Genomic DNA, 24,729 nt, shown 5'->3' with positions numbered 1-24,729 from the left:
GTAGGAAAGATGGAGATTCCTCACTAGCTCGAGTCATACCAAGAGCCTGGGCTGACAGGAACAGAATGACACAGGGCTGATGTAGAATCTCCTGAAGCACATAGGTATGTGAAAAACAAGGTGCCTGTGGGCCAGCCCTGACGTGGAAAGCTCCCATGTGCTTTCCTGGGGAATCAGCACATTTGTGGTGCCTCTCTGAAACATCCCCCACTAATTCCCACAACAAAGGCAGCAAAGGGAAGGAATGTGTGTCTGTATCTGTGTGCAGTTACAGGTCTATTGCATCATCAGGGTCATGGAGGCATGTTGGGATACCTCACACACCTGGAGTGATGCAAAGGAGTACAGGCTCTTGGGAAGAGCAGACTGAATGCAAGGAAGACAAGTGGTCCTTTGTGTGAAACAGCAGCCAGGAAGCAAGGAGTTCTGCTGTGAGGATAGGAGGGGGAAATACTTAACAGGGAGGTAAGAGATCTTGGGAGACTTTTAGTCTATTTCCAGAGCAAGACTGGTTACCTCTTGATAAGTACCTGGGGAATGAGAATGAGGAAGCACTTGGAGAACTCTTCTGTCTTAGCAGAACTCTGTTTTCAGTTTTCATTACCTGTGAGTATCCATGTTGTGGGTACTCCAGCTAGCTGAAGTTAATTTTTATTAAAGCAGAGTTTCCTAGAGACCCTTTGCTAAAGAAATTATTTGCTTTCAAGGTTTAATAAAGGATACTTTAAGCACAACCTGTGTCAATCTGAAAAGGTGCACTATCTTGTCATTGAATCTTACCACAAGCTATGATGTGTGATGTTAGAACTGAGCTACCTCAGGCTTTGCATTGGTTAAAAATTGCATGGCAGTCCACAGCCACTGTGGCCACCTGCAAAGGTGATGCCTGTCAATAGCAAGCTTTGGCAGGTAAGAGCAACAGTGCAGCAGGGGCAGGTGTAAAGTAGAGATTCATGATCTGAATGGCAGAGAAAGACCATGAATTAGTTTGTTCTCAAGCTTGATTTATGTGCCACTGTGTCTTGCTTGGCACCTTATTGTTATAGTGAATTATTCTTTTAATGCTGCTTAGAAGACCTCAGAAATTCCTTTAAGATACAGATACAGGTTGGCTTTGTACTTAGAAGGGATTAGTTATACCATACTTCTGACAAACATGAGCAAATGGAAGTTAACCCTTTTATTGGAGGCAGAAAAGGTCTCCTGGTTACCTATTAGCTGTATTAAAGGGAAGACCCAAAAGATGTCTGATGGCTTTTGTTCTGAGCAAGGTGTGGCACTTTGCACTTTTGTTTATGCAAAAGTAACCAAAAAATGTGTAGCACCATGGGCTGCAAAACAAAGGGGATGTAGAAACTTCACCCATCCTGAAGCTGTAGAGGGCTGTATAGGAAGCTTCATCTGCTGACACACTGAACAGGCAGCCTAGCAATACTTTCCAGCTGATAGGTTCTGATATTTATGGCTGAATTGAATCTGCTCTAAGATACAGCTGGATAAGCCTCTATCCAGTATATTATCCTGTACATTAAAAACAATGAGTCAGAAAAGCCCTCCCTGGGAAAGAGAGAATAAATTTCTGCTGGTAGTGTTTTTGTATCTGTGATGAGTCTAGAAATAGAAGTGAGGCAGTGCTTGTTAGCAGAGAGAGTGTCTTACTGGAATGACAAAGGTAGCTTGGAGAAGAAAAACAAACAAAACCAATCCCATGCTTTTGGGCAACAATATTTTCTGGTTAGAAGCTTGCCTGTTTTTCTGGCTATGTAGTAACTTGTTACTAGGCAAGCTAGTACTCCAAATGGGTTTTGTGCCTCTAAGCTCATCTTTTTTCATTTACTGCCAGCCTTCCAAGATACCATTCCTGCCTAAAAAAAATAATAGGTACAACAGAGCCTTGCTGTAAAGCAGCATGCTTTCCCTTACACATCCAGCCTGATTAGAGGGTGATAAGCTTATTACAGACAACACTGCTCTTTGTAGAGCATCCATAAGGAGGTTTGTGTTGGATCTTCCTTTCCTGCTTACGGCCTTTGCAAACACCATGGAAAAGGTCTCCTCTATGTTCTCCTAAGATTGTAAATTACTTGAGATTGAAGTAATTTTCTTTCCTAAGAGCATGTCATTTGTTCCTGATTTCACTTTTTTTGGGCACAGAAATGTGTACCACGCTTAGCACTCACTGCTCTAGAAGTTGAACTCTCAGAGTCTTGTCCATAATTAGGACAAAGTACTGCATCAGACCTCATTGCTTTCTGATGCAGGCACAGAGTGTGCTTACAGAAGATTATTAGTGTACAAGCAATCCTGGAACATTGCTTTTATTTTCACATGCAGTTACATGGAATGGAGGACAGCACTTTAGGATAGGATAGGGTAGGATAGGATAGGATAGGATAGGATAGGATAGGATAGGATAGGATAGGATAGGATAGGATAGGATAGGATAGGATAGGATAGGATAGGATAGGATAGGATAGGATAGGATAGGATAGGATAGGATAGGATAGACCAGCACCCATTGTGTTTTGTGCTCAACCCACCAGCATCAGCCATGTGATACAAGTACACAAGATAAGTTTTATGACAGAATTCAGATGTGTGTGATGGATCTCCTTACTTTGTAGACTTACTTGCTTTAAAGTTTCTTCTGATCAGCCATTAGCTAGTCCCCTATCTGTACTTACTGAAGAGTTCTGGTTTTGTCTTTTAAAGGGCATGTCTTTCTGGGTCAAACCACAGCCATTTTATTTCTTTATTCTCACAGTTTTTGCAGTACAGTCTGTCATCTAATTTAATATTTATCAGTTGCAATAACTGGCTGCCCGGGTATTTTCACCATTAATCCCGGGTGTCTGTGCATCGGATGGTCCTGCATTCAGAACTGCTAAGCAGACTATGCAGGCAGACACTTTGGCTGGAGCTTGTTTGCTCATTTATATACAGAACAATGGAGATGAATAGCTAATTTTGCTGCAGAGAGTTGTCTGCTCAGAATCCCAAGTGCTCCATATTTCTTAATTCCAAGGGCCTAATCAAACCATTGTAGCAACCTTCCACTGGTGGAAGGGATTAATTGTTCCAAACTTCCTTTTCTCCCCTCCTGCTCTCAGCCTGCCCTGCAACTCTCAGTAAAAGAGAGTGTGAACCATGATTTAGAAAGCAAATTAGATACTTCTAGCACAATTGAGTTCATTTTCTCCTAAGGATTGCACTGGATGTGTAGTTTTGCCTGAAGATCTTGAAAGGAAAGCCCGTGCTAAGGCAAAAGAAGGCAAGCACCAGCAGACAGCCTGGATGAGCAGACTTTGCAAAGGGGATTGTGCCACATGGTTTCAGCCTAAGGGACTGCTTTGCCCCTAATGGCATATAAATGCAGGGTTATGCCCAGCTGTTCAATAAGGAAAGCTGTATTGCAGCCACAATTTTACCAGAGCTGTGCAAAACAGAGAATGAAACCTCAGTCTTCTGATTGCCCTTAGTTGCATCTTGGAGGAGATCTAAGAGGAAGAGACAGTGTTTGTTCTTGCAAAAAGAAATGTTCAGTTTGTGCTCATGTTTTATTTCATCTGGCAACAAGTACACAGCTTTAGTGTTGGATTAGAGACAGCTTTTCCTCCAAGGATCTAGGCTCTACTGTAAAGGATTCACCAAGCAGTGTAGCCATTGTAGTTGTGAGAAAAGAAGATGCCAGTGGCTGTGCCTGGGCTTTGGTGTGCTGAAGCAATTAGAACCCTTTAATGCTAGAAGCTATTTTGGTCTTGTTACAGTGAGTTTTCACAGCCTCACCTACTTTCTTAGTGAGAAATGACCTTTCAGTGTGGGCAGAAGTGGGTGAATTCAGGTGGATGGAGCACACTGAGGACAGTAGAGTTTGATTGATGGTGAGATAACAACTGTTGCCATTGTTGCCTCCCAATGTTTTTCCCCTTCCCACAAACACCACCTTTGTCTTGCCTGGCCTGTGCATCACTCAGGTATTATTGTAAGTCAGGCTGCCAGTGGACTTAGAAAGGAACTAAATATTGATTGATGTTTGTGCTAAGCTAGAAGAAAGCATCCTGGCAGGATAAGAACAAGTTAGGTTTGGTCAGTCTCTGGGAGGAGGCTGGAAGGAGCTCATGGGGGTTGGAGAAAGTTATCCATGTAATTTTTGGAGCAGTGAGAGCCTGTAATGTCATGGGTATACCAGGGAGTGTTCTGAGTAGCCCCAAACTTTGATTGTCAGTTTCCTCTTGGTAGCAGCAACACTTTTCCCACGCTACATGAAATTATAAAGTATTGAGATATTGCTGATGAGTGGTTTCTGCTCTGATTTAGTCTCTACCAACTCTCCCTTCCTTCCTATTCCTCCTTCTGTTGCATGATCTGACTGTGAAAAAAGTCACCCCAGACCTGATATGTTTATGTTCCTTAGTGCTTTTTGGGGCCCTTCACTACAAGAAGGACACTGAGGTACTAGAGTGTGTCTAAAGAAGGACAATAAAGCTGGTGAAGGGCCTAGAGCACAGGTCTTATGTGGAGTGGCTGAGAGAACTGGGGTTGTTTAGTCTGGAGGAAAAGAGGCTGAGGGGAGACTTTATCATTCTGTACAACTACCTGAAAGGAGGTTGTAGGGAGTTGGAGGTTGGTCTGTTCAACCAAGTAACAAAGGATAGGGGAAGAGGAAATTGTCTTTAGTTGCACCAAGGGAAGTTTAGGTTGGATATTAGGAAGACTTTCTTCACTGAAAGCATTACCAGCCATTGGTATGGCTTGCCCACTGCAGGGGTGGAGTCCCCATCACTGGTGGTAGTTAAGAGACATGTAGACGTAGTGCAGATATGGTTTATTTAGTCAAGGACTTGCCAGTGTTAGGCTAATGATTGGTCTTGATGATCTTGAAGGTCTTTTCCAATCTAGGCAGTTCTGTAATTCAGTTACTCTTTTCCTCTTCCACCAGTCTTCAGACACTGCATGTGTGGCCTGTGGTTTGGTTGATGCTTGGGGATTGGGTTGGGTTTGGTTTTTATTCCCCTGAGACAGTGTTAGTGTACCACCTCTTTGTGAGGATGGGATTCTTCTTTCACACCTGGGTACTCCAGCTGGTTGCCAGGCATCTCTTTGAGGTCTCTTCCAACCTTGGTGATACTGTGATACTTAGATTTTGCAGAGAAAGTTCAGCATGCATTGTGTGGACACTAGAATGGGGCAACAATACATTACATACAGAGTTGAGTGTTTAACTGTAGTAACTGTGCAGAACTTTCCCTCTTTTCTTTTCCTTTTCCTCATGTGCTATGCCATGCAATTTGCATTCTGCCATATGTTTTAAAGGCCACTATACTCAGTGATGTTATGTGAAAATTAGTACTGAGTTATGTGAAAATTAGTGTTATGTGGAAATTAGTGACCAGAAAACACAATCTGTCTGTAAAACATCATTATAGAGTACCCTGCTTAATTCAGACAGAGCAAATTTGGGACTTCTTCCCTGGAACATTTCATACAAAATTGATTTGTCCTGATGGTAGAAACTGCAGCTTAATGGGGGATGGTATTGGCCTAAATGTAGCTACTACTCTGTAGTCAAGATCATATCACTGTTAATATTTACACTGGTATGTATTTCAGCACTCCATTATTTTCTGTTCTGTTTTGGTCCTTTTTCCTTTTAACCCTGAACCCCAGAGCAGCCTGAGCCTGAAGGTGACCAACATTTACAAGCTGAACCAACTCACTGGCTCAAATCCATCCATTTTCATAAGATTAAGACAAAAGAAATGACCACATTTCAGGACACTAGAGCTTTTTTCCTTCAGGCAAGTGATTTGCTTCGTGTTTGGCCTGTTCTGTGAATCTGACCAACACCTGTACAGAGATTCCAGGTTTTGTCTTGTATTATAGTAGGCTGAAAACGTGTCATATCAGTGACCAAGGTCTTGTTTTAGCTGTGCTTGGTTGTCTGAAAGTCTGAATTACTGATGTCTTAGTTACACACAGGTTTAGCACCGTATTTACTGTGAGAAATGTGCCGGTGCTGGTTTGCATTACTAAACAAAAAATAAATGAATTGATAATCCAAAATACTTTTTTTGGACCTTTTGTACCTTTAATTATGGTGTTGTGTTTGGTTGGTTTTTTTTTTCAAGAGATGGGGCTTTGCAGAGTTCATCAGCTGCTTAGATTTCAGAAGAAAGTGTTATGTTTGTGGCTTAATCATAAAGCAAGCTATGTGTAGAATTCCTCTGAACTCTAAAGGGAGGATCATCATACTTGGGATTTAACTGAAAACTGTTAGGTATAAATACAGAATTTCATGATAAATTCTCCTTGATGCACAGAGGGGCAGCTCTTCTGGAGCACTGGAGGTGCTATGGAGGGAGGGGCAGCTCTTCTGGAGCACTGGAGGTGTTATGGAGGGGGAGCTTGTCTGGAGCACTGGAGGTGTTAGGGAGGGGGAGCTCTTCTGGAGCACTGGAGGTGTTATGGAGGGGCAGCTCTTCTGGAGCACTGGAGGTGTTAGGGAGGGGGAGCTCTTCTGGAGCACTGGAGGTGTTATGGAGGGGGAGTTCTTCTGGAGCACTGGAGGTGTTAGGGAGGGGGAGCTCTTCTGGAGCACTGGAGGTGTTATGGAGGGGGAGTTCTTCTGGAGCACTGGAGGTGTTAGGGAGGGGCAGCTCTTCAGGAGCACTGGAGGTGTTAGGGGGGGCAGCTCTTCAGGAGCACTGGAGGTGTTAGGGAGGGGGAGTTCTTCTGGAGCACTGGAGGTGTTAGGGAGGGGCAGCTCTTCAGGAGCACTGGAGGTGTTAGGGAGGGGCAGCTCTTCTGGAGCACTGGAGGTGTTAGGGAGGGGGAGTTCTTCTGGAGCACTGGAGGTGTTAGGGAGGGGCAGCTCTTCAGGAGCACTGGAGGTGTTAGGGAGGGGGAGTTCTTCTGGAGCACTGGAGGTGTTAGGGGGGGCAGCTCTTCAGGAGCACTGGAGGTGTTGGGGGGGCAGCTCTTCTGGAGCACTGGAGGTGTTAGGGAGGGGGAGTTCTTCTGGAGCACTGGAGGTGTTAGGGGGGGCAGCTCTTCAGGAGCACTGGAGGTGTTAGGGAGGGGCAGCTCTTCAGGAGCACTGGAGGTGTTAGGGAGGGGGAGTTCTTCTGGAGCACTGGAGGTGTTAGGGAGGGGCAGCTCTTCAGGAGCACTGGAGGTGTTAGGGAGGGGCAGCTCTTCAGGAGCACTGGAGGTGTTAGGGAGGGGGAGTTCTTCTGGAGCACTGGAGGTGTTAGGGGGGGCAGCTCTTCTGGAGCACTGGAGGTGTTAGGGAGGGGGAGTTCTTCTGGAGCACTGGAGGTGTTAGGGGGGGCAGCTCTTCAGGAGCACTGGAGGTGTTAGGGGGGGCAGCTCTTCTGGAGCACTGGAGGTGTTAGGGAGGGGGAGCTCTTCTGGAGCACTGGAGGTGTTAGGGAGGGGCAGCTCTTCTGGAGCACTGGAGGTGTTAGGGAGGGAGAGCTCTTCTGGAGCACTGGAGGTGTTAGGGAGGGGGAGTTCTTCTGGAGCACTGGAGGTGTTAGGGAGGGGCAGCTCTTCAGGAGCACTGGAGGTGTTAGGGAGGGGGAGTTCTTCTGGAGCACTGGAGGTGTTAGGGGGGGCAGCTCTTCAGGAGCACTGGAGGTGTTAGGGGGGGCAGCTCTTCTGGAGCACTGGAGGTGTTAGGGAGGGGGAGCTCTTCTGGAGCACTGGAGGTGTTAGGGAGGGGCAGCTCTTCTGGAGCACTGGAGGTGTTAGGGAGGGAGAGCTCTTCTGGAGCACTGGAGGTGTTGGGGGGGGCAGCACTGGAGGTGTTAGGGAGGGGGAGCTCTTCTGCAGCACTGGAGGTGTTGGGGGGGGCAGCTCTTCTGCCCTAGGTGATCTCCCTTTGACAGGGAGGTTGGACTTGATGATCTTTGGAGGTCCCTTCCAACATTCAGTGATTCTGTTACATCAAGTTGTATCAATTATCACACATATATTTGGTATATTGGCAGTATTACTAAAGTTGAGGTAGACAGTGGCTGATTATTAACTGGATCGACAATTCCATATGTTTTGCATGGAGGATTCTGTGATGAGTGTTTGTTACTCTGGTGACTCAGCCACTGCCTGGGAGAAAGCACATCGGAAGATGTGCTTTCTCCTTTTTGGAGAAAGCCTTCTCCTTTTTGGGTCCCCAACATAGCATTTTCTTTCACTTTCTTACATGTCAAAATCAGAATACTTTACTAGAAGGTATGACCTTCATTCCATGGTGTCTGAGCTCCTATCCTGACACACTCAGTGTGCATGCCTTGTTAAGAGTTTCCACACTCTGTTCACAGTTGAATTGGGATTTAGTGAGATAAGCAGGGAGATCTGATGTGCTGATCAGCCTGGCTGCAGCTTCTATCATAATTTCCTTTTTATTTTTTAATCTTTTTTTTCCCCTCAAGGTTCTGTAGAGAACACTTGTGTCTGACCTTTTCATTTACCTGTAAGTGGAGGGTTTGTATCTGAATAGGCTGCTCTGGAGCAGCTGTCAACCCAGCTTAATCCCAATGGGTCTGTTGCAAAATGTCAAATGGTGCCTTTTAGCTCCTTTACCTCTTGGGGAAGCTTTTTGGCAGCTTTGAATGCAAGGGGAGAATTTTTCGCCTGTTCCCCGCCTCCCCCCCCCCCCCCATCACTACCATGCATACTGCCTTTAATAATATTTATATAAATACTGTCAAACATAACAGATTTGTAGCTGGGCATTTCATTTTTTTTCCATACATAGGTACATAGAAATTACCCACAGGGCTTAGCAAAAGCTCCTTGGGTTTAATGAAGTAGAAATACCAGCAGCAGCACCCCTGTTTCTAGGGTATGTAAAATACCTTGTGGCTACTAGAAGTGCTCTCACTCAGAAAGATTAGCAACTTACTTTGAAATGCAAAAGTAGGCCTACAGAAATCCTTGAGCTGTGTCCTGCTGAGTTGTAGCAAATAATCTAGCAGGGGGAAAGAAAAAGCTCAACTGTATCTGATTTTCTTCTGTATCCCAAACTCAGTTTTTGTGTGACAGCTCTACCTGGCAGCCTCACCCTCCTGTTAGTGCAGTCTGTCATTCTGGATTATTTCAATTAAGTTCTCTTTCTCGTCTGCATTTGCTGAGGAGTTGTAATGGCTCACTCCCAAATCAACAGTTCAAGAGGAGTAATCCTCTCTATATGTATGTTATTAAGAGAAAGGGGAAAGAAGGAGATAGTTTCTCTTTCTCCTCTGTCCTGGAGTCCTTCTCCAGAGTGATTACACAATTGGAAGACCTGCTTTGAAGGCTGAGTGTGAAGACTTAGTTACAGAATGTGGAGGCTTGGTTTGGGGGCTTTTATGGGTGATTATTAAAGTCCTTAAAATTCATTCTACACACCTGGGTTGGATGTAGAACTCCTTCGTTTTACATACACTGACTCCTCTCTGGTAGCCAGAAGATGAAAAGCTTTTTCATGTACTCATTGCTTCAGTGCAGAAGTTGGACTTCTTTATAGATACACAGCAACTTCCTAAGCTTCCCTGTGCTCGAGCCTCCTGGGAGGAGACTTCTTGTCTGAGACTGGAAACTGGAGGCAGCTTTTTGCGCTGATACACAGATTGCTCCTCCACGTGCCCCTGAATTCATAAACCCTCATGTTTCTAACTGGATTGCTGTGCTGCCCTTTGCTGAAGTCAGCTTTCCAACCTGCTTCTGCGTGCAGAAAGCTGAGATACTGTCTGATATAGCCATTCATATCCCATAACCTTTACATATGTGATTGTGGATAAACTAAGCAGCTGCAGTACTGAGTATCCACTTTGTATCTGCTAACCCGTGTGGTGCTACTCTCTGCTGATTGCTGCTTCCAGCTGTTTAGTTTCCACCTGAGAAAGGCTACCTCTTGCTGGAGGGGAAGTAGATGAAATGCTGGGTTGATGTGCTACCACCAGAAGGACTGGCTTTGGTTCAGGAGCCCCTCCAGCATAAACTGTGAAAAGGAAGTAAATGAGTGGATAATTCAGAGTCCTTTCTGTGACACCATCATCCATTCAGTTGCTGAGGAACGAAAAAGACTAAGTTCAAAAGAGAAAAGGATTTCACTCCTGTTGTAAATTGTTATCCCTGTATGCTCATCACTGTACTGAATTGCCAGGACTCAGACAGGTACAGAGATGCTGAAGCACAGGCTTTAGTATTTCAGCTCTTTGTTCAAGCCAATCCCAGCTGTACCAGGGGGTTGCAGTGGGCACATTAAACCTGGATTCTGTCTTCTTACGATGTTATCGAGGTACTCACACTTAGCATGTACGGAGACTGACATGTCCATGTTGGAACAAGCCTCCAGCATTGCACCAGACCAGTTCTTCTTTAGTCAGGAGCTTCTCTGGTGTAACCAGCACCTTAAAAGCTATTTCCATGGTGTTTCTCCACACCCCTTCTTGTTTAAAAACCATTTCAGCTGGACACATTGTTTGTGTTGGGTTGGAAATGGCAGTGGCTTTTCCTTGCTGGATGAGAAACGCTGGTGACCCTCAGCGCAGGTCTGTGCTGTTTGCTGCAGAACTCAGCCAGGCAGGAGCTGACAGATTGTGGCTGATGGTGTTACCATGAAACTTCTCAAAAGCAGGATGAATAGGAACTGTGCATTCTGTTTTCCAGAGGAATCTTCGGGCCCAAAGTAATCTATTGTGTATTTTCAGTTCAGTAAATCTTCTTTTTTCATCCTTGCTATGTCTTTAGTTGCCACAGTGTTTATTGGTGCTTGTATAGAAAGCAACATTCCAGCTCATCTTTAAAGGCCCCAACACAGTTTACTATCCTGAATGGTGTTGCTAAGATCACATAGAGAAGAATGATGGTTCTGGGAAAAAAACAAGGTGTGCTTCAGATCCTACCCCAGTAAGTGTGGGAAATTCCTGCTTTGGAGGAGAACCAGTAATTCTCTTTTCAAACAAAACCAGCTCACATGATTTCCTTCTTGAAGGACCTGAGCCAGGCTGATAGCCAAACACCCTACCTCCCTGAACTGCACCATGAGCCCATGCTGCACACAGGAGAACCAGCTTGCTGAAAGGCTCCCTTCATGAAGGAAATGCCAGTGGTTTGGTGGAGTCCTAAATCTCTATTCCAGGAAAAGGCAAGGCCTAGTTGTTGGTGCTTTGGGACCCTTGGCATAACCAGCTGATGTTAGCTCCAGCCTTTTCTGATGCCTTGCTCCCTCTGATGCTGAGGTTTGCCAATGCTCTCACAGCCCCAGCACAGGGCTTGTCTGGAATTGCATGTGCAAGGCAGGTGGCTCTTCAGCCATGGTCTAGTAATGCAAATCATTTGTGAGCCTCCTTTGGCTATGAAAGTGTGCTGAAGCCAACAGAGTGGGCTGCTGAATCTCCTTCCACTTATAGGCTTCCAAACTGGGAACATCTCTGCCGAAGCCAACATCACCCTGGTGGGAAAATATTGACAGGAGAAAATGCTAAATGAAAAGATGTCCTTCAGTGAAGTGTGTGGCAGCAGAATTCCATGTTAAGGGGACTGTCAACATGCATTTTGCCATGTGTGCAGAGGTGCAGTTTGCACATGCTCATCGTTGGGATCCTGATACTGGCTGTGCATTTCATGCACTAGGGAAGGCAGAGGCTGGCATCGTATTCTGCTTACAGGGCAGGCAAGTCCAGCATTCAGGTGTCCAGTCTTGCTTGGATTCTCCTGTGGGTTTTTTTTTCCTAACACAGTGCTGAAAAACACTTTTTCCCTTTTTTTATTCATTCTTGCCTTTTTATTGCTGTTGTTGTTTTGTAACTCATCTTACAATATTCATAACTCCTCCTAGCAGGATCCCTTTGTTTCTTCCCTGCCACTGTAGCCCTTCCTTTGCCGTGGCCAGTTTTCACAGATATGTGTGTATACAATTGGTACTGTTCAGCTGGTGCCTAAAGAGCCCCATCTCAATACAGCAGGCAGGAAGCTGGATGTCCATCGTGACCAGAGCACCAGAGATGCTTACAGCCATCTTGAGAGAAGGAAAATACAAAGGAACCTCTCTGGCAGTCTGTGATACAAAACTCAAAGCAAACAATTGCTAGTCTGCAGCTGGGGCTTGAGGCTTATTTCTGTGTTTGTGTGGGACTCCAGTACAGAAGCCTGTTTTCTTCCCAGTGTATAGCATTCACACATAGCCTATGCAGATTGCAGAAGCATTCACATGTTACACCATTAATATTCTCAAGATGAAGAGTCCTAATTGTCATTGTAAAATATACTTCTGATGTATTTCTCCCAGTGCCTGCCTCGAGGTTGCATGAATCTTTGTCCCCCTAACTCGTATTCATGTCAGTTTTATGCACAGCAATTCTGCTTCTCTTTTTCTTGCCTTGGCTTACACATCATGCCCAGCAGTGGAGGAAGAGGAGAGCTTGAAATTTTTTACGTGTCAGATTTCCCTGTATCCAATTTTATCAAAAAGCTGTCACCAACTCCTCCTGAAACCAGCAAACCTTTTTCTTTCTAATTACATTTTTTACCATATGTTCATCCAGATGGCATATGCCAAACATTTTCTAGGGTGCTAGAAAATGGCCTGACTTCAGAGGATTTAACTGCTGAAGAAGCTTGTGAAAAAAATAGAATTGATACTGGGCAGAAAAAGTCTTAGGAAGAAAGGGGGGAGGGGGAACCCTCTGATATGTCTTCCCAGTTATCTTTCGTGCCTGCAGTATTTAATTCTCAATGCACACACCTGCATGAGAGCAGTGAAAACGTGGGGAATATCTTATTGAAGTGTTAAAAGTTGGCTCGTTTTGAACAGCTGAAAATAAAACTTTTGTCTGTGGCGTATGTCTGAAAAGAACTCTGGAGCTGTGAACAACTCTCTCCTTTGCTGCAAAATGGAGCAAAAAGGAGTTTGTCAAGCCCTCAGATTCTCTGGAGGAGCAGCAGTTTGCCTTGGCAATGTATTAACTATTTGGGCACTTTTCTTTTTACTGAACTACTGTTTCTAAGTATAAGACAGATAGATACAGCTGATGCATGGTGTTGACACGTGTCCTAGCTCTTAATCATCCTTTCAGGCTTTCCTGTGGAGAATAGATGAACTGGAGGTATAATGAGAGTGCCAGAAACTTGAGAAAAGGAGGACTAAGGAATTATAGAATGGGTTGAGTTGGAAAGGACCTTAAAAATTACCTGGTTCCTACCCTCTTGCCATCAACTTCTATTAGAACAGAAGGCTCAAAGCCCCATCCAACCTTGAACACTTCCAAGCAGGGAGCATCCACAACCTCTCTTGGTAACCGCTTCCAGTGTCTAACCATCCTCACAGTCAAGAATTTCTTCCTTACATCTAATCTAAATCTACCCTCTTTAAGTTTAAAGCCATTAACCCTTGTCCTATCACTACATGCCCTTGTGAAAAGTTCCTCTCCAGCTTTCTTGTAGGCCCCCTTTAGATACTGAAAGGCTGCTTTAAGATCTCCCCAGAGCCTTCTCTCTTGGGATCCTCTGAAGAATGCCAAGTCTCTCAGCCTGTCTTCATAGTGGAGGTTCTCCAGCCCTCCAATCATTTTTTGGCCCTCCTCGAGACTTGCTCCAACAAGTCTGTCTTGTCTTGGGAGCCTTAGAACTGAATGCAGTACTCCACATGGGGTCTCATGGGAGTAGACAGGGAGAATCACCTGCTGGCCATGATTCTTTTCATGCAGCCCAGGACACAGCTGGCCTCCTGGGATGTGAACACACATTGCTGTTTCACGTTGAGAATTTCATCGACCAACACTCCCAAAAGTCCTCTTCCACAAGGCTGCTCTCAATCCACTTATAGTCCAGTGTGTATTTATGCTTGGAATTGCCCTGACCCATGTGCAGGAAAAAGATTATTTTTTGTATTTACCTACTAGTTAAGGTAAGTGCAGGTCAATTTCTCATCTCCTGGAGAGCTTTTGTATTTGTTCTCATGTCTGATGATTTCCTTTTTACTGGCATCATTGGTTTGTTATTGTTTTCCAGATTATCAAGGGGAAAACTGTAAAATACCCTCATGTTATTATCAGTTTCTCATCTTGAGCCTCAAGTCATTTTACTTACAGCTAGTTCCAGAAGACAGATGATTTACTGTCAACCAGATCTACTTCCTTTTGTTGCTGCACTAGCTTCTGCAATTTCCAGTTGCAAAGGAAATGTTGAGGTCACAATCCAAGGCTAGTACTGGAGCATAAACCAAGATGTAGTTTTGATGCAAGATGGCTAGGGTCTGGTGGTCTCATGAATGCAGGGGGACGGTTGTAAATGACAGTCATTCAGTCTCCTTAAATAGCATAGGTCTGCCACTAACAATGCAGCCCTTCAACCTCCTCCAAGGCAATGAGACAGGATTTGGACAGTGCTCAGCAATTTGAAGTGGTTTTGTTATTTCTGAGTCGAACCTTTGATAAGGAGTCCCTATTTCCATCCTCCTCACCCACTTCCATGCATGAGTGGTTTGACATTTCCACAAACTCTTCTGTGTCATTGACCAGATTTACACCTGCTGTGTCTCAAGTCAAAACAGTCTATTTTGTAGTTAAATCAATATGTATGGCAGAGACATTGTAACTTTTTAAAAGCTAAAGATTGAAGCCCTCCAGACTGAGAATTGGTGTAACCTTTGAAGTAATTGAAACAAATGGTGATGAGGAAATACGACCTGGAACACCAGCATGCAGCCTGTCTCCATGCTGTTATGATGCAACAGGCATTTGATTACAATGAAGATGTTTGAGCATTTGTGGGCATGCAACTGTATTAAAGCCACCTTGAGGTGTCACATTTTCTGCCCTTTTTTCCCCCAGATGTCATTGCAGAATGGAGCTAAAGATTTCTCAGTGCCTTTTTCATGTGTTTATGAAACAATGTGCATCATAACCAGTCACTGCATTCATGCTGTAGTTTCCAGTTTCTTAGAAGAGTTAGACCCACAAGCATTTTCCTTGTGGAAATGCAAACTCCTGCATAACAAATTTCAGCCTGCTGAGGACAGGCTTTCTTAGCTGCAACAGAAAAACCTCTCAGAATTAGCCTGATAATCCCTCAGTGTCAGGGAACGACACACCAAAATCCAGTGGCTGAAAAAACATTGTGCTTGAATGCTTGGCTTTTCACTGACATGTGCCTCATTAGATCAAACTCTAATTTTAATTACAGACTTTGTTTAGGTATTCCATGGAGTTTTCAGCATATAAGTTTAATGAGGAAAATGCTAAGAAGGTTTCCACAGGAAGAATTACAAAGTTAATAGTTATATGCACCCATGAACCGTGTCTCTGACTTCCCTGAGTTCAGGTGTGCATTTCACACACTGAACTCCCCATGATGTCCTAGGCAGCTGATTTGTGTTTGCAAGCACTGGCTGCCTTGTCACAGCTAATAAGTGTTCCTCATGGTGTTCTTCTTTTCCATTTTCTTCCTCCTCCACTGACTGTAGGCCTCTCTGTGCATGAGTGCACACACTATTTTAATGCCACCCCGCAGTGCCTCTATTCTGCTCTGTATCTCTGTGCATGCACACTTAGATGCCTTCGCTCTCGTTTCCCCCGTTACCCTCTCTTTTGAGCAGAGTAGTTGTGATGGAGAGCTTCGGAGTGTAAGTACTTGGAATTGCACTTCTGCTACAATTTTCCATAGCTGGTCGTTTATCTTTTGGAAGAAGTTGGTATCTGAAATCTCAGCTCAAGAATTGCTCTCCTTAATAATGGCAGCTGTCTCCCACTGCTCACAAGAAGAGTGCATCAGAGGAGATTGCCTTTTGCAAAACAGAGACTCATCTCAGTCACTGAAAATGGCAGGAAATATTACCTCCTTTTGAAAAGATGATCTAAGGCCAGCTTGCATTTGTGTATGTTGAAAGAACAGTTCATACTCAAACCCTAGCCTTTTCCTTTTTTCTTCCAATTTTCCTTTATAAAAGGAAACTTTAGGTATAATCTAAACACATTTTTTACTGTTTGAAGCAAATGGGAAGTTTCCAGGGTTGGAATTAGATGTTTCATTCTTCAGTGTGGCTGTTTTGAGCCCAGGTTTATTAAACTCTGCTTCAGAGTTAGCATATTTCTTCATCTGGAGTCAGTATTTTATATAGCTGAGATGGAGATCAAATGCCTCTAATTAATGCAAAATTCAAATTAGTCTTGAACTATGATACTACAACTGGCATCTTAATAATGAGCCAGCCACAAGAGGAAGCAGGTTTATCAACATAGCATCACACAAAGCTTTGAGTCTTCATCTAATCTTTTCAGGGATCACATTCATCTATCTTGCTGCGTTCTTCAAATACACTTCAAATGATGCAAGATTATCTGATGCAGCAATCTGTGGAAGCATGAGATGCAGAGACTGTTTAGTTGAAGTATTTGAGGGTGTGAATAACCTTCAAAATCAATGAAACCTACTGTGCCAATCAGAATGCTGATGGACTGTTTCTCACTGATCCTCCTGCTTGGGCTTTGAATGGCTGATGCTGTGCTGCTGCAGATTCTCAGTGCAAGCCGATGCAGTGTGAGTGAGGCATCCAACAACAGCTGCTCTTTTGAGTGTATCTCTGTGTGTTTGAAGACAGAGGGTGTACAATGGCAGGGAAAGACTTCTCAAAGGCTCAAGCAGAACTTTCAAGTTACTTGTAAATGCAGCTATTCCTCTTTGGAGACAGTGGCAGCTTGTAATACCCCAAAGGCAAAACTGGAAACAACTATTAGGAAGGAATCATTAAATAGCCCGTTTTAATTTTGCAAGGTTTGGCAAGGCTGTTTGTTACCCAAAAGAGGTGACAAATACAGAATTTCATATTCTCTACCAAAGCAAAATTTACAAGTTCAAACTCTCCATTCTGTCTGTTTCTCTCTGAATGGCAGCACAGCCTTCTGATGTGCCAGCCTCTCCTCCAGGTTTAGTATCATCACCAGACTTGCTAAGGATACACTCCAGTCCTTTATCCAGGTCTCTGATGAAGATGTTAACAAGGCTGGATCCAGTACTGATCCCTGAGGAGCACCACTAGCTACAGGCCTCCAACTGAATTCTACACCACTGATCACAGCTCTCTGAGCTCTGTCAATCAGCCAGTTAGTTCTCACTCCAGCTCACTGTCCGCTCATCTACCTCACAATTCATAAGCTGTGAATGCTCTGCATAAACCTCTCTGAATTTCCTAACAATTAATTTGGATAAAAATAATGATAAATTATCTACAATTATTTTACAAAGAGTGGAGGTGCAGGAGGAGGAGGAGAATGCAGCATCAGATGTGATACCCACTGAAAGAAAATACATTTGCTGACTTGACCTTATGCAGATACTAGGAGAGCACAGAGATTTCTCTCTCCTATTTTTATAGCTTCTGCCACCTCTGATCATATGCATAAAAAGGTAGTGTGTTATTCTTAGGCAGACTGAATCTCGTGTTGGGGATAGAAAGTTTCCTTGAAGAAAAGCCCTAGAAAAATCCAGTCCTAGGAATAAGCTCCCAGTGAGAGTTTACTGAGATTTTGCTGCCCTTGTGTGTATCAGTAATAGAAGCAGGCCATAGAGAGAATGAAAATCAATGTCATGCTCGAGGTGTATGTGTTGGAGAAGGATCAGAGAAGTTTTTGCATGTCATTGATGCTGAAAACAGATCTAGAAATGATGCATTTCTCTTTACGGCCCAAGTGTCTGGGGCTCAGGGAATTGTGTTTGAAGGTGGAAAAGGCACAGAAGGTGAGAGCAGCAGTTCTGGTCACATGGGATGCACCATAACTCATAACATTTTATATGTAAGACTATCAAGGATAGAGGAAAGTTACTTGATATTCATACTGTTAATTATTTGTGAGGAGACCCAACTTTAAAACTGATGATACTGCCTAGGACATCTGCCTCTGATGTCATATGTGACATTCTTAGGTTGGGCACCAGGCCATCCTTTCAGTGCAGGAGCCTGTGTCCTCTTTGCAGATGGGATTGGGACTTGGCTCTGTTTGTCTACTCCGTTTATGCACCAAGAGCTGGACGTAGTTCAGCAGCTGCAGATTTACAGTCTCTTAAAGATACAGAGTTAACTCTTGGCCAGGCAGCCTGGAGCAGATCCTGTCTGAGCTCTGCCAAGACTGCAATGACTTGATGCCATGAGCTATAGTCTTTACTCATGCTATGCTGACCAGGTATTGCTTCTTGTCTGCAGTGATGAGTAGGTTTCCAAAATCATGTGAGTTCAGTTAACAGAATTTGGAAGAGTGTGACACTCGAGTGAGTTGTCTGTCTGTCTGTCTAACCAGCACTGGGAACTGGTAGCTGTGAGTCAGCACTAGGTGAATTAGGTGATCAGGCATTAGGTGGGAAACACAAAGTGTGTTCCAGGTCAGGCTGCATACAGCATCAGTCACCTTTCAGTGTTTATTAATGTTAATGTGGAAGTCTTTATTCTTTTAAAGCATGACCTCTGCCATAGATCAGTGACAGTGGATAAATTTCATACCTTTTATTTTCTGCTTGAAAAAATCAAGATCTTGCCCTGCAACCATGAGATATTTTTTTCTTCTTCTAGGTACAATAAGCTTCATCATGAGACTGTAGCTGAGAGTAAAGTATTTTAGTAATGGCTGATAAATACATTTTCTTTATGTTTTTTTCTTTACATATATCTATAGATTTAGATATATCTTTTTCCCCTCCTTCCCCCCCCCCAACCATCTGGAGTGACTTTGGAGCCCTGACTCAAGTAGTAAACATAATGCTGTGCCTTAGGTAGCCTGCTGAGCTCGGAAACTTGCTTAACACTTTAGAAACCCTAATCTAAATGTGTCCTCTCTTCTTGTAAAAGGCAGGCAGGCTCTCAGGAATTGTGATGCTTTCCATTTTGAGTGGGTCACTCTATTATTTCTCTGTTCCCTAAAATGAAGGATGAAAAATTCAAGCACAGGTGGCAAAAGGCTTCAGTGTTGGGTTATTTTTCTTACACGTGTGGGGTATGATTAAATATATGCTGTCAAAGAGAGACCTCTTTATTGTTGATCCTATTGATTAGCATTCGAAACCTGCCAGCAGCGTTATTGCTTTATGTATGAGGAAATCTAATAGGAAAATTATTAAGTTGATGTTTTAGTTTCTGTAGTGAGAACATTTCAGGTATTCATCTCATATCGCTGCAGAAATTGCTTGGCTCAAGCAGAGACCACAAAATCATGGTTTAATGTTTTGTTTTCCTTTTCCATCTTTTATGTTTTTTCACAGTCACATGACACAATCAGCCACATTTGAAGACCCTCGAATAGAGAGCTGCCAAATAACCCCTCCAGCCCCTCGGAAAGTGGAAATGAGGAGGGATCCTGTGCTAGGATTTGGGTTTGTGGCTGGTAGTGAAAAGCCAGTTGTTGTGCGCTCGGTCACACCAGGTATGTTCTCTCCAACTGACCCAGAAGTGAACTCGGATTTAATCTGCTGAAGCGGCGTGGAGTTGAAAGTTTGAATGCTGTTAAAATGCTCAGGCAAACAAAGTAATCACAACGGCTTGCTAGGACTTTAAGCCTGGTATTACCCAGGGGTTTCTCTCCTTGCACTCATTTCTGAATGTTATGTAAATGTGCTAACAGAAAGCCTCCTTTAGGGCATTGCTCAGAGCCATTGCTATTGTTTGCCTGAAAAAAAACTTGACCCACTTCATTCATGGAAAGGAGGTCTTCTCCCTGTTATGTTTATATTGGTTTGATGTCACCTTCATTGCCACTGAATCAGTTTGCACGAGGTATGTTGAGTTGCCAGATTGAAACTCACACATTTTTCATTCTTTTAATCATCTTTTCAAGGACAAGGAGATTTCTAACCGTACTACTTGGCTCTAATTATAATATTTGGTTTAAAACAAGAGGATGTTATGACTGCTGCTTTCTTAAATGGATACTTCTGTGTAACTGTGTGGCACAAAGCCAGGCCAAAATAGATCTCTAAACAGCTGGAGTGAAAATTAGTGAGGTTTGTGATGTTTTTGAAGCTATGTGGGACTAATCAGTCTCCCCACTATTGGGCTCCTGCTCTCTATGCTTAAAAGTTCAGTTGTTACATCAAATTGCCTGGGAGCCAAGGGCAGGGATTTAACTGCTCTTGTTCAATATGTTCTCTGGAACACCCACAGAGAACAGAGGAGAGGCAAAATTGACTCTGTGAAGTTCTGATGTCATTTACCCGCGTGTGTGCATTGATTATATTTGTATTGCTTTCAGATGAAGTGAGCAGTGTAGCTAATATTTGAACTAGAGCCAAACAGCTCTGTTCTTCCAGGTTAGCAATAATATAGTGTTACGTGAAAGTTCAGTTTGGAAAAGGTGTTTATTCTATTGCTAGTGAAAGGGAGGAAGGATGAGCTGAGGATGACATCCTGCTGTATGGGTTTGTATCCCCTTATGCTGGATATATAAGTGAAGTAAGGTTTTCAAACCAAAGAGAGGAAAGGAGCAGCCTTAGCTCAGTTGTTAAATGAATTAGTTTTGACACTGAAACATTTTATTCTAAGACTTTCTCTTCAAATTGATAATACTCTTATGTTTTTATGTGTCACCATTGCAGAGTTTAAAGGCAGAAGACTGCAGAGAATATATCTTTTCCCTAGCAGTTGTGCTGTCATACCCTCTTCTGTGCATGTAACTGTGCTGAGAAGTAAAGTGTTATTGTTCACTTTATAAACCATAAACTCAGTACACATTTCAGCAGTGTCAGAATCCAAAGCACGCAGACACATATGTGTCTGATTGTCTGCTCAGAGTAATGCTAAATATCCATTCCCAGCTGAAAGCAGCAGTGCTTTTGGAGGTGTGTAAAAACTTGTGTTCATCTAGTGGTAGGAATCCAGAAGAAAAGACACTCAGAGGTTGGAGTTATAGGCACTTAGTGGCTTCAGACTGAAGGAAACAGGTTTGTTTTGCCCAGAACAGAAAAGTCAGAGGAGAGACCTCCAAATGACTTAAAAATATGTAAGTGATGCTTCAGGAAAGAGGAATAAAATACTCTGTAGTGTTACAGTGTATGTGTGGTATAGACAGTGGGGAAAAAGACTTGCTGATCTTTACAGTAGTTACACAGGGTGGGTTCTTTACAGGAAAAGGAGGCATTCTCAGGATAGTCTTATAAGAATGTCAGACAAACATTGATTAGGGATGAGTGAGATATGGCTGCTCACACCTTAGAGGTTGAATTAGGCTACCTTTTACAGGCTCTTTGGCCCTGCAGAAAACCAAGTCATGAATTCTAGGTGGCTAGATGTGTGTTTGGAACTTAACTTGAAGCACTTTGGTAGAAGCTGCCAAGCCACTGGTTTTGAAGCTTTCCCTGGTAAGGAAGTAGTGGCAATGTCAGAAACAGTGTTAGTGTTAAACGTGCCATTAGTTGAAGCAAACCCCATTGCCTGTGTGTGACCAACAGAGTGTGTCTGTGCATTTCCCCTGATCTGCTAACCTGTGCTTGCTTCTTTTTCTTCCTTCCTTTTTTTTTCCTTTATCTCCAGGCGGCCCCTCTGAAGGAAAGCTTATACCAGGGGATCAGATCATAATGATTAATGATGAGCCAGTCAGCACTGCTCCAAGGGAGAGAGTCATCGACCTTGTCAGGTAGTTGATGTCCTGTCACTTAAACTATGAACCCAGTGGCTTATTGCCTGTGCAGTCATTTGATAATACAGTGAGTCTCGCCTTCTCGTGGCTGAGGAAGGAGAAAATAATCTGAGCAGTAAGGAAGAAGCATTTTAGCACTGGAATGAAGTGTCCTCTTAGATGTCCTCAGGGTAGCTGAAAAAGTATGATATTGGAACAGCTCCAAAATACTTGGATAGCAAGAGAGGAGGAGGAGGAGGAGGAGCATCCTCCTGGTATTTGCTTTTGGTATGGGTTGTTGAAAATGTAATTCCTGGAGCATCTCCTATCACTGTTGCTCTATTACGTTTTCCCCCCTTCTTTTTAGCTTGAAGCTGAGTCAGGTCTGTCTTATGTGAAGAGGAAAGAAAATGTAGTAGGGTGATTTTTTGAGAGCAGATGGGTGCATGTAAATGGGAATATGTAGGAAAACTCAAAGAGCATTTGGGTAGATTACAGGTATATGGGTTCATGTGAACAGAACAGGTAGGACTGTGTAGACAGGAGGCAGAAAACAAGGGACTGTGGAGAGTACAGGAAAGGAGAAATGTCAATATTTGCAGTGGGATGTAGAAGGAAAGAATGGACAGGGACTGATATGCTCAGGATGTAGAAGATGTGATGTGGTTCAAATCACAAGTTTTGCATTTTGAATAACAGGAAATGTTAGTGCATGGCATGGAAAAATGATGGTAATTAAAAGTTAAATACAAAAATGATTAAATTCCAGTAGCCTGGCTGATGGACACCACTTTGGTTCCTGCTTTTTGCTTCTCATTGGCGTAGATTCTGAGCTTGTGGATCTAGCTGGTTCCTGGCTGTTCCTCTGTGCAGTAACCTGTGCAGATGCCTCTCCTCAGAACTGGTAGCTGTCAGTGTGGTCAGTGTTATCCATGGGATTTGGAAAAGTTAGGTTTGCTCCCAGAAATTTGGGCAGGAGGTGCCATGACAGTTGTACTCCTCTTAAAGGTCACAGTTTGAGCAAGTGGGTGCTCGTTTCCCGCTATGAAGCAGACTTCCACAGGAGATACAGCAGCACTGATCCCTTTGTCTGTGCTGCTTGTGTTTGGACAAAATACAATATATTTTCAGATTTTCAGAAGGTGTTAACCTGTAAGTCAAAAAGCAGAAGCAGAGTAAGATAAGAGGGGACTTTGACCCTCTTGTTTCTTGTGACAGACACTCCGTGACCTGTAGGAACTGTCCCGTTCATAACAAATTTCTGTCCAATGCTCTTTATTGACGATCAGTGTAAGCCTCACAAATGGTCTTAAACTCATTTTTGATGTCTTTGTTTCTTCTCAAAGCAATCATATTGCAGTCTTCATTCTTTCTCTAATTCTTTGCTAGATAAGTAATCAGAACTGTGATCTCTATCTCATTTCGCTGCTGCCAGCAACATGTAATAGTTGCAAGGAAAACAGACTGATTAGGCCTGAGACAAACTGACTTCATTGTGTGGCTCATTCTCTGTCTGCCTTCTGATGAGAAACTGAATAAGAATTTCACTCTTGCAATTACACTGGCTGCATAGGCAGCATTTAAAATGAAGTGTTGTCCCATCCAAGGGGAAGCCTTTAACGACACTTTTTTTACACTGCAATTCTACCTCTGCTCTCAAAAATCTACCTGCTCTGGGGATTTTGACAGAGAGTCATTCTTTGCTGAGACTCAGAGTGCAATGCTGTATATTACAGCATTTGAAATGAAGAGCTTTCTTTCCATGTCAGTGGGGACACTTGGAATTATTAGATGCTGTCACTCTGTAGTCCTGACACCAGAAGCAAGGTTTTACACCAATGAAATAATGATTCCCCTCTGTATCATACAAGGTTTTCATATGAGTTAGCTACATCTGTACCTTTGAAAAGGCTTGCTTTCAGTTTTCAGTGAGTGTGGAAGCAATTTTGCAGTCTTGTTCTCCAACTGGTAGTTGGAAGCAGTGAATATGTTTCAGCTGCATAGGTTAGGAAACAGGCATAGTCACACACTCATAGGATAACTGGGGTGGGATTTCTGGAGGTCATCCAGTCTAACCTCTCACTCATAGCAAGCTAATGGCAATGTTAGATGTGGCTGCTCACCACCTATTTAATAGCTCCAAAGATGGAGCTCTCACAACCACACTGGGCAGATGTTTCAGTTCTTAATCAGTAGCCTTTCAAAGACGATAGCAAGCAGTTTCTACCAGACATGAGCCAACTACCTTGGAAGCCTTAGAAGCAATCCTGTTTAGCCCTGTGGACTTGTGATGTTCCCCTAGCCTCAGCAATCCCTAATTCGGTTTTTGTTTACTTCAGTTCCCTAAATTCTACCACTAAGCTCAGAGACCAGAGTGGCAAACCTTGCCACGATTGAAAATCAGACTGTCCAGCAAGAATGGTAGCTGAAAAATGGCCTTCCAGTAGCTGAAGGGGGCCTACAAGAAGGCTGGGGATATGAGGTAGTGATAGGACTAGGGGGAAAGGAATGAAGCTGGAGGTGGGGAGATTCAGGCTGAACTTGAGGAGGAAGTTCTTCCCCGTGAGTGTGGTGAAGCCCTGGAATGGGTTGTCCAGGGAGGTGGTTGAGGCCCCATCCATGGAGGTGTTTAAGCCCAGGTTGGATGAGGCTCTGGCCAGGCTGATCTAGTGTGGGGTGTCCCTGCCCATGGCAGGGGGGTTGGAGCTAGATGATCCTTGTGGTCCCTTCCAGTCCTGACTGATTCTGTGATTCTATGCTTTGTTCATTACCTATTATGTTTTTTCCATTGGGAAAAGGCATCTCCCTGAGCAGTGAAGTTGTTTGATTTCTCCATTTCCCACAAAGGGAGTCAGAGCAATTTTTTTCAGTTAACTTGTGGTTTTTTAATTCAGCTCTTTTGCTATGAGCTCCAAATGCCTTGTGTACTTTTTCCTCTTGCAGGGTTAGAAATAGACTGGTCTTTCAAGCAAGTCCCTTTTGTGTAATAGTTTTACTACAGGAAAATTAAGGAAGATAAAGGGAGTACATAATACAGAAATGTTCACATTGTCTCTTTATTGGGTTGTAATATTTTAATTATGTGTGTGCTGTTTGAGCATTCATTACTGAAAATAAGCTTCCTTAATTAGAAAACTGTATTAAGGCCACC

The 24,729-nt window shown here is 43.5% G+C and overlaps 1 protein-coding gene across 5 annotated transcripts in view; it reads left to right on the top strand.

Annotated features, from left to right (window-relative positions):
- FRMPD4 (FERM and PDZ domain containing 4) overlaps positions 1 to 24,729 on the top strand; it is a 286,650-nt gene that overhangs the window by 199,629 nt on the left and 62,292 nt on the right. For all 5 annotated transcript variants that reach the window (XM_068163129.1, XM_068163130.1, XM_068163128.1 and 2 more), the window contains exons 3-4: positions 19,231 to 19,391; positions 21,494 to 21,596. In XM_068163129.1, coding sequence (XP_068019230.1) covers positions 19,231 to 19,391; positions 21,494 to 21,596 — 264 coding nt within the window. The remainder of the gene's footprint in view (positions 1 to 19,230; positions 19,392 to 21,493; positions 21,597 to 24,729) is intronic.

Source organism: Melanerpes formicivorus, unplaced genomic scaffold (assembly GCF_026170545.1).
Source record: "Melanerpes formicivorus ecotype bairdi unplaced genomic scaffold, bMelFor1.0.p_v2 SCAF_70, whole genome shotgun sequence".
Taxonomy (NCBI): Eukaryota; Metazoa; Chordata; class Aves; order Piciformes; family Picidae; genus Melanerpes; species Melanerpes formicivorus.
The sequence above is the reverse complement of the archived record's forward strand: the minus strand, read 5'-3'. Positions and strand labels throughout refer to the sequence as shown.